Source organism: Pagrus pagrus (genome assembly GCF_965226575.1).
Source record: "Pagrus pagrus genome assembly, chromosome: 21".
Lineage (NCBI taxonomy): Eukaryota > Metazoa > Chordata > Actinopteri > Spariformes > Sparidae > Pagrus > Pagrus pagrus.
Window position 1 is genome coordinate 767,622 of NC_140208.1, and position 10,000 is coordinate 777,621.

The following is a 10,000-nucleotide window of genomic DNA, read 5'->3' on the forward strand; positions in this document are numbered from 1 at the left end:
GACATTTTCCTGATCGGACCTTTACTGATGAAACATGGTCGATGCAGGACTGAAATCTGAAGGACTGAAACTTAAAACCTGCTGAGAACGAGAGCGTGTGATCTGGACACTCTGATGATCTCTGCTGGGATTTGAACCTGTAACTCTGACAGTTGGTGCCTTGCTCATCACCTCTTGAGGAAGTCCATGTACTCGGCGTGTTTGATGAGTCCAGTTCTCATCATGATGGTCTGGAAGCACTGACGGTCGATGGCCCACAGCTTCACGTGGACCAGAGCTGAAACACACACACACACACACACACACACACACACACACACACACACACACACACACCAAACATACGTTCAGTTATTGTCATCATTATTTATATTAAATGTCATGAATGTGTGTAAACTGCAGGTGAATAATCACGATGTCTGGCTGCAGCTGCTGCAGGACGATAACACGAACGTCGTTATTAAATATAACCTCTGTGTGTGTGTGTGTGTGTGTGTGTGTGTGTACGTGCACTTTTGTCTCTCTCTCTAATCTGCATGTGAGAGATGAGATGAGAACATAAATCGTGATGTTGTGTGTGTGTGTATGTGTGTGTGTGTGTGTGTGTGTATGTGTGTGTGTGTGTGTGTGTGTGCATACAGTGTGCAGGTGTCGTCATGGCAACAGTATGTACACCGGCGACCACTGCATCCATCCAGCAGCAGGTCCAACATTCACACGTTCACACAGTTCGAGGATGAAACAGTTACATTTCTATCATCGTGATGAAACAAGGAAACAGTTTCTGGGTTCGATCTTCACACCTTCAGTCCTGAACGTCATGTCTGTAGCCTAGCATTAGTGTTTTACTGCTAAACATTTCATTTACGCTTCAAACATCACAGAGTGGAGTTCATCTGTGGAGATTATCTGGATGATCAAATCCTGGAACGATCATAAACTTCAGATTATTTTCTGTGATAATCCAAAATCTAATTCAATAATCCCACAGAGGAACCAGAGTGATGCTAACTGCAGTTAGTCGGTAAATGAGAGCCGAGCAGACGACTGCAGGGACGGTCCGATCACCTGGTCGTCACAGCAGGTTGACAGGGAACAGAAATCCACAACGCCTCCAGTCTGGGATTCTTCTCAGAAACACTTCATTTATTGACATCAGTGCGACACGTCCGGCTGAGAGGGGAAGTGTTTGTGGTGGAGGGCTGACGTGGACTCAGAGGACTGACGTGGACTCAGAGGACTGATGTGGACTCAGAGGACTGACGTGGACTCAGAGGACTGACGTGGACTCAGAGGACTGACGTGGACCCAGAGGGCTGACGTGGACTCAGAGGACTGATGTGGACCCAGAGGACTGACGTGGACTCAGAGGACTGACGTGGACCCAGAGGGCTGACGTGGACTCAGAGGGCTGACGTGGACTCAGAGGACTGACGTGGACTCAGAGGGCTGACGTGTCCTGATGTGAGCCCAGAGTTTCAGACATCCCATAAAACTCAGACAGAGCCGGTTACTACGGTTACAAGTCATTTACCGGGGTGCGTGTCAGCTGCCGTTACCTCGGCAACGTGCCAACTTGTACAAACTTCCTTCAGTTTAACGAGCAGAAGTCAAACACACACGAACATGTTTTACATCGTCTGTACAGCCGAATACCAGTCGTTGTAAGTTTCTGAGGCGAGTCGCAGGTTGTGTCGGTCGAGTCGCAGGTTGTTTCTGTCGAGTCGCAGGTTGTGTCGGTCGAGTCGCAGGTTGTGTCGGTCGAGTCGCAGGTTGTGTCCGGTCGAGTCGCAGGTTGTGTCTGTCGAGTCGCAGGTTGTGTCCAGTCGAGTCGCAGGTTGTGTCGGTCGAGTCGCAGGTTGTGTCGGTCGAGTCGCAGGTTGTGTCGGTCGAGTCGCAGGTTGTGTCTGTCGAGTCGCAGGTTGTGTCCGGTCGAGTCGCAGGTTGTGTCGGTCGAGTCGCAGGTTGTGTCGGTCGAGTCGCAGGTTGTGTCGGTCGAGTCGCAGGTTGTGTCCGGTCGAGTCGCAGGTTGTGTCTGTCGAGTCGCAGGTTGTGTCTGTCGAGTCGCAGGTTGTGTCCGGTCGAGTCGCAGGTTGTGTCGGTCGAGTCGCAGGTTGTGTCCGGTCGAGTCGCAGGTTGTGTCGGTCGAGTCGCAGGTTGTGTCGGTCGAGTCGCAGGTTGTGTCGGTCGAGTCGCAGGTTGTGTCCAGTCGAGTCGCAGGTTGTGTCCAGTCGAGTCGCAGGTTGTGTCGGTCGAGTCGCAGGTTGTGTCCGGTTGAGTCGCAGGTTGTGTCCAGTCGAGTCGCAGGTTGTGTCCAGTCGAGTCGCAGGTTGTGTCCAGTCGAGTCGCAGGTTGTGTCCAGTCGAGTCGCAGGTTGTGTCGGTCGAGTCGCAGGTTGTGTCGGTCGAGTCGCAGGTTGTGTCAGTTGAGTCGCAGGTTGTGTCCAGTCGAGTCGCAGGTTGTGTCGGTCGAGTCGCAGGTTGTGTCCAGTCGAGTCGCAGGTTGTGTCAGTTGAGTCGCAGGTTGTGTCCAGTCGAGTCGCAGGTTGTGTCCGGTCGAGTCGCAGGTTGTGTCGGTCGAGTCGCAGGTTGTGTCGGTTGAGTCGCAGGTTGTGTCGGTCGAGTCGCAGGTTGTGTCCGGTCGAGTTTCAGGTCTTTTGTTACAAGTTATCAAGACACTCGAGTAGACTCAAGTCAGTGTAACAGTCACCATGTTTTCATAAAGCGAATTTTAAGATCTATGGTGCTGGGTTTTTTTGATGATCGGGGATTTTATTCAACAAATCTGTCGTGTACAAACTTTTTTGCATATTAGAGGAAGTTTATCGAATTTAGTCGTTTCCATAAAATTTCTAAACACTGTTGACTCGTGTCCACATCTCTGCTGTGAAGAAAGTCATCTTTTGTCTACGTTTGAAAAATTTTAAACTACTTAAAATCAGTCATTATAATTACTTTATTACTTAAAGGTGCACTTTGGTTGGTTGTCACATATACAATTATCTATACATATAACATACATTTGTTTGTATAAATGTGTAATATACTAACTCCATGTACATTCATAGATTAATATGTACACAAATATTTGAAATATCATCACAGTGTAGCAGGTTTGGGTTTGTTGTAGACAGAAATGGGATTTTCCAGAAAGTGATTTGTGAAATGTTGCCTTTAACTCTGTGACTGATTTAACTGATGGTGCACAAGTGTTTTACCACAGCAGTAACCGTGATCTATAAGGTTGGTTTATTGGTCTGTTGGTTGGTTGGTTGGTTGGTTGGTTGACTGATTGACTGATTGATTGATTGACTGATTGATTGACCTAACTCCCAACATGCTTTGATATATATTATTTTAATATATGTACATGTACAGATTTCATGTTTTAAACTTGTATCTTGACGTGTATGAATACATATACAGTATATTGTTTACATGTATGGGAACCAAAATACCAAAAAATCCAGCATTAGCACATGTGTCATAGTGTACATACACAGCCTCACTGTGTCATAAACATTTCTGTACAGGTGTTGAAGCACTTTAAATGTTGTACTTTGCTACATTTCAAGATTCATCTGTAACAGAGAACATTACCTATACTTACTATTTACCTATAACAGTTAAATTATATCTTTAAATTTCTATGTGTTGGCGATGAATATAAACAGCTTTTATATAGAAAGTTTGAAATAAATTAAATGAGTCCTTCATATGAAAATCAGCTCTGCAGCTGTTTTTAAAAAGTGTGTGTCAGTTTTTCATTCAGGACCAAATAAGTTGGATGTGACAGAACTACATTCATACGACCAGAATCAACATGTGGTCCAACAAAGAGAACAGTAGTGGAGATATTAATGTTCAGAACGAAGTGATTTATTGATTTATTGTTCATCCCCAGTTTATTCACTGTAACACCTGTGAGTACTACAGAGCCCTCCACAGTACCACAGAGAGGAGCTGTTGCAGTAGTACTGCAGTACTCTGTGGCATCTGTTTGGTCATTACTTTTTATTTCTTGTTTCCACTGCTTTATGACCCGCTGTCTGTTGCTACGGAGATACCAAGTGTCTCTGTAACCACGGAAACAACAGGAGACAGTAGCAAATATTATGGAGTGAGGAGAGTTTAATGTGCTGATTATTATTATTATTATTATTATTATTATTATTATTATTAATAATAATAACAATAACCACATTCAACAACACACACCCACCCACCCACACACACACCCACACACACACATATTCCTACTAGTGCTAATGCTAACACTACTAGCCCACTACTGCTGCTATCACTCATAACACCACTGCTCGCTCTTTCCTGTGCCGTTGCTACCACTAATGCTAACACTGCTAATTCTACTTGCTGGTCTACCACTTTAGTTCAGTCTTGTGGATGTTACTCAGACAGATGTCGTCTGTGTCCTGCTGATTTCTCATTAACTCATCTTTGTCTGAGAACGAGTTTCTGTTACGTTGGCTTTTTAAAGTGCAGCACCTGAACTCTTCCCTTTTAAACCACATCAAGACGTCTTAAATCTGCATAGCTTTGAAAAAGAGTTAGTTTTGTTGAGTCCAAACCAAAACCTCAAGGAACCGTTTCAGCATTTAGAAGAAATAATAATAAACCTCCCTTCAGCCGTGTGTTTCCTGTCAGTGTGACATCACTCAGAGTCGAGTGTTTTCTGTTTTTGCATAAACTGATTAAATTATTGAAACGCAGCTGTAAAAGAGACTCCGACCGCTCTGTGTTAAAGTGTAGAAGCAGAGAAATAAAGCAGATAAACTCCAGCTGGAGCTTGTGTGTTAATGTGAAGATAACGAGCAAAAAGCTTCAGCAAACGGAAACGAATCCCCTCGAACCCAACGCTGTTGCCAAGAGACACCGCTGCCAAAACTTCGCTCATTGGCTGGACCGGATGGTGTTGCCAGGCAACCGCTGCTTAGCGAGCACTCTACCAGGAAGCGCTGACAAAAAGTTGGAGGTCCACACACACACACACACACACGCACACACACACACACACACACACTGCTGTCAGAGTTGTGTTGATGTTGTCTTGGTTCAGACTGCAGACGCCCACTCGTCCTCTCGTCCTCTCGTCTCTGAGCTCGGATCAGTTTCCTCCGGACACCAAACAGTTAATGTTCCCTGCTGCAGAGTTTTTCTGGAGGAAGTCTCAGCAGAGGAAAAACTTCCAGCTGCTAGTTTAGAGAACTGAAGTCTGTCTGCTCATCAGGTTGGATATTACTGACCTCTGGTTACAGGACCGGGCCGGGCCGGGCCGGGAAGAACCTCTTCTTCTTCACATGTTTAATGACATGAGGGCAAAGATTGTGTTAGCTCTTTTCAGGGAGAATTAAAATGCTGCTGCTGCTGTAATTATAAAGCTGTCACCTTACATGATACATACATCGCTGGAAACTCTGCTCTGATATGATGTTTCTTCCTTTATGAAGTAGAGACGCTGTGCCGGCCGTGTACATCAGGCACAGTGCGTCACCAAATCAAAGCCTGCAGCTGAAGTTTAAAAACCAGTGACACTGTAACTCAGAACAGACTCTGCCCTGATTTACTGTCACTGGAGGTCATCCAGGGTCGACTGTCTGTGCAGCTCAGACGGCAGCTTCCAGCTCTACCTGAGGCCGAGCGGTGTCCAGGTACCTGTCTGTCCATCTGTCTCCACTGAGTGGCAGCTTCACACACACACACACACACACACACACACACACACACACACACACACACACACACACACACACGTACTCACTCCTGACAGTAGCCGTCCTGGTGCAGTTGTAGAGGATGGCGAGCTCTCCGAACACTTTGCCCGGTCCCATCGTGCACAACTTCATCCCCTCTTTAGTCACCTCCACCTTCCCCTCTGGGCGAGAGACAGTCACAGAGAGAGAGAGAGAGAGAAGACTGAGATTTATTTTGAAAGATTTAAACAGGAAATAACAGACAGGCTGTTTAGTCGAACTGCTCAGACCTGAACTTCAACACATGACAAATAATAATAATATAAACAGCAAAACAATTTTCTCTTTTCAGATTTTCATCTCGTGTTTCACTGGATCCTGCTCTTTGATTTTATTGCTGAGTCTTTGTTATAATTATTTGCTGTGTGAAAAGTGTTAAATAAACATATTATCATTATTATTATTATTATTATTATTATCATTATTATTATTATTATCATTGTTATCATTAACATAGTTAATTAAAGATGCTGTTGGAAAACAAATAAAAGTACACTGACAGCGAGCAACAGACACATGAAGGATGTTTCATCATTGTGTTGGTTAAAAATAAACTATAAGCTGCATTATGTTTCCTCTGTAACATATATGATCTTCTTCATCTTCATCTTCATCATCTTCATCATCATCATCTTCATCTTCATATCTTCATCATATATAACATGTCAGCTGTCAGTTTCTGAGTGAGACGTGTGACATCAGACCAGTTTACAGGCTGATGCTGCTGCCTCACGTCTGCTGTGTGTGTGTGTTTGAGTGTGTGTGTGTGTGTGTGTGTGTGTGTGTGTGTGTGTGTGTAATAGGAACAAATGTGTTTTGTTCTGCTGCTGCGACACATTGGAAACAAAATAAATCTCTCAGATGTGCTTCCATTTATTTTATTTGAGTGTTGGATTAAACTCGACAGGTGGCCTGTGTGTGTGTGTGTGTGTGTGTGTGTGTGTGTGTGTGTGTGTGTGTGTGTGTGTGTGTGTGTGTGTGCGTGTGCGTGTGTGTGTGTGCGTGTGTGAGGGGTTTTGCATATCAAAGACTGTCTGCTCTCATTAGTCCTGAGGACACAGAGACATGAATCGTGTCCTCACCTTCACCTGAACACTTGTGATTGGTCGTGTCTTCACTCTGATCCGTCCACAGCAGCTGTTTCGTTGTCTGTCTGTGTGGACAGTTTCTGCTCTCTTTGTTTCTTCATGATTGTTTTCTCTTCGTGGTCATTCTTTTCCTCTTTGTCCCATTGTGAGTGTTGTTTTGTGTCTTTGTCGTCCCTTTTATGTGTATTAGTAGTAATTTTTGTGTCTTTGTTGTCGTGTTTTGTCTCGTACACGTTACCAGTCTGACGTTGGCTGACCTCGTCCCTCTGTGGACGCTGCGTCAGCTGACCGTCTCCTCTGCTGCCACTGGAGGACGCTGTCACTCGAACAGCTGATCAGATGTAGTTTTTGTTTGAACAGTCTCGAGTCCTCGAAGTCAGAAACAGTGAAATCTTAAACTTCAGTGTTTCAGATGAACGTGTGTGTCGCTGCAGGTGTGTGTGAGTTTATCAGTGTGATGGTTTCATTGCGTGTCTCAGATGTCAGGCAGCGTTTGAACACGCTCTGACATTTCAGACTTTCAGACTGATGAAGACGGATTCATTCAGGAAACTGGAAAATGTCAGAGTGATCACTGTCGGCACAACAGTGACTCACAACCACAAACACAACACAGCTCACACAGACAGACGTGACAGACGCAGAAGGACCGGAGACGTTTGTACGACCTGTTCCTGTGTTCTCCCATCACACTCTGAGTTTTACTAACAGACTCGGTGTGAGCGAGCAGACTGTTTCCACGCAGTGAACTGAAGGTTCATCTGACAGGAGACAGCAGATCTGAGCTGAACGAAGCCACAGCGTCTGATCCAATATCTGCTTTCCACCAGAAGCTGCTGGGACACGTCACGTGGTCGACGGGAAATCAGACCACAAGTTTTGTCTAAGTTTTTTGAAGTCTCATAAACAGCCTGGCAGACACTCGCGTTAAAAAATAAAATGTATTTCAGCCTGACTGGACTGTTACTGATTAACATGAACGTTGTTTTATTAAACTCTATCAGTGTGAACAGACTCAGATGTCTTGTTTGGGTTGTCTGTCTGTCAGATACACAACAGTTACAGACCAAGTGATTAATCAATGAATCCAGAAAACAATCTGCAGATTCATTCATGATGAAGCTCGTCGTTATCTGCAGTCCAACGGGGGAAGTGTAGTGTGTGTTAGTGATGACGGACACTAACTAAACTACAGGGACAACTGAGAGGGACAGTGAGTGAACCGTCCGTCGTCCTCCCTCCTCTGTGGGTCCAGTGGCAGGAAGTCAGCTGTCTTCTCATTATATAAAGCACATCTGGTCCGGTGTGTGATGGATAACACACGGGTGTGTGAGTGTGAGTACACACTGCAGGATTAAACCTGTGAGGCTGCACGCTCAGTTCTGACTGACTGACTGGATTCATCATCAGCGGAGGACTCACAGGTCGAACTCGAGGAAACGCGTTTGTCGTCTCGCGGAGGTGGACGAGCGTGGGCGACCGACGACCACAAAGAGAGAGAGTCAGTAATGAACCAGACCGGTTCAGTCCTGTGCTGCTGGTTGTACTGTGGGAGTCTGTCTCTGATCGGCTGGTTTAGTCGTTTCACACTAATTTAAACAAACGAAAAAAACGACTTGACTTTTATTTTGAAGGAGACTCGTCACAGGAAATGCAGAATAAATCACTGAGATGATTTTTACTGAGTGACTTAATATTCAAACTTACTGAAGACACATGAAGCTCTGACGACTTCTGCATCACATTTATACTGTCGCAGTATTTCTGCTGTGTACACGTGCGCATTGATTGATACATGAACTCTTCCTGTTGCCATGGTTTCCATCCAGCGGTGTAGAGTTGTTGGTCCAGGTGTGTTTGATGGGATTTGGAGGGACGTCTGTCTGAAGACAGCAGTCTCAGTCCACCGTGTCGTAAGATAACCTGAAGTACCGAAAAGTTGTTGTCATTAACTGTAACTGCAGGTGAAGTCAGTGTGTGTGTCTTCTTCCTGGTTTGGGCGGCCTTCGGTCTTCTCCTACGCACCTGTCCACCTTTAGGTGTGCAAAAGCTGCACTCTACATAATTAATATTCAAAATGTGCTTTTTACAGCTGTTTCAGTGGTTCATATATCATTAATAATCGTCCAGCAGTTGTTGAGTTTTTCAGTCGGGCCACGGAGGAAGCAGAATCACGTCAGACTCTCGGAGAAAGAAACATAAAGAGAACATCTGTTAATAAAAACAAAGATGCGTTCAGGTGACCGTCGAATCAGCTCCGACATCTGCATTCAAAACATGAAGCTTCCCCTCGGAGACGAGAAGGAAGCAGCGGATGGAGAAACTGTTAATCAGGAAGAAAAGCGTGTCTGGAAATGATTAAACGACATAATGTGAGGCTCTGTGAGTCCCCGCGGGGTGTTTAAGTGTCTGAACTGGGAGCGCTGGGTTAATGTGACTGTAATGATGACGGAGAGCACAGATCAGAGCGAGGCTCCTCCACTCACACTGATTTCTGTCCTTGTTGCTCCAAACTGAAACACTGAAACACAGAAATTAATTTGCATCCACTCGACTGTTCGACGTTTGAGTTGTGGTTTTATAAACTCGTTAAAGCAGCTGGAGAGCTTTCAGCGGCTCTGACGGCCGCCGGCAGGTAGAAGACTAATTAAAACCAACTACAAGAGGAAAAACTCAGCAGCAGCGACTGCGTTACAAAGACAGCTGTGGGATTTCTGCTGGTCGCACAGGTGACGGACAGACAGACGGTTTATAACGTCTGGACAAAAGGAAAGTTTGAGCTTCAGTTAACCTTCAGTCTAACACAAACTCTGAGGAAGAGGTGCACTGTGGGTAATGTAGGCGGGAGGGAAGAAGAATGTGTGGACTATAAAGACGATATCTATTTATAGTTCTGCTGAAGGATGATTTTAAAGATACAAGGTGTAGAAATGCTAAACGTCTAAAACCGACCCGACTTTGTTCTGTGTGTTGTTGAGTTGTGTTCTTACATTATCACACGTTACTCAAAGTAACGGTGCGTTTCATTTGGTCGCCTGTCGCTACCTTCACGATGCAGAAGTTGTTCAGATGAATAAAAATGTAAAACTTTCACTCGTCTGTGAACATTCGTGAGTCACGTCAGACAGATTTTCACCAGCAG

At 45.1% G+C, this 10,000-nt stretch overlaps 1 protein-coding gene across 1 annotated transcript in view; it reads right to left on the minus strand.

The window, feature by feature from the left end:
- LOC311250969 (cGMP-dependent protein kinase 1-like) overlaps positions 1–10,000 on the minus strand; it is a 47,752-nt gene that overhangs the window by 22,997 nt on the left and 14,755 nt on the right. The window contains exons 3-4 of the mRNA XM_084343184.1: positions 5,779–5,892; positions 172–277 (exon numbers count right to left, since the gene is read on the minus strand). Of these exons, the coding sequence (XP_084199310.1) occupies positions 172–277; positions 5,779–5,892 (220 nt within the window). The remainder of the gene's footprint in view (positions 1–171; positions 278–5,778; positions 5,893–10,000) is intronic.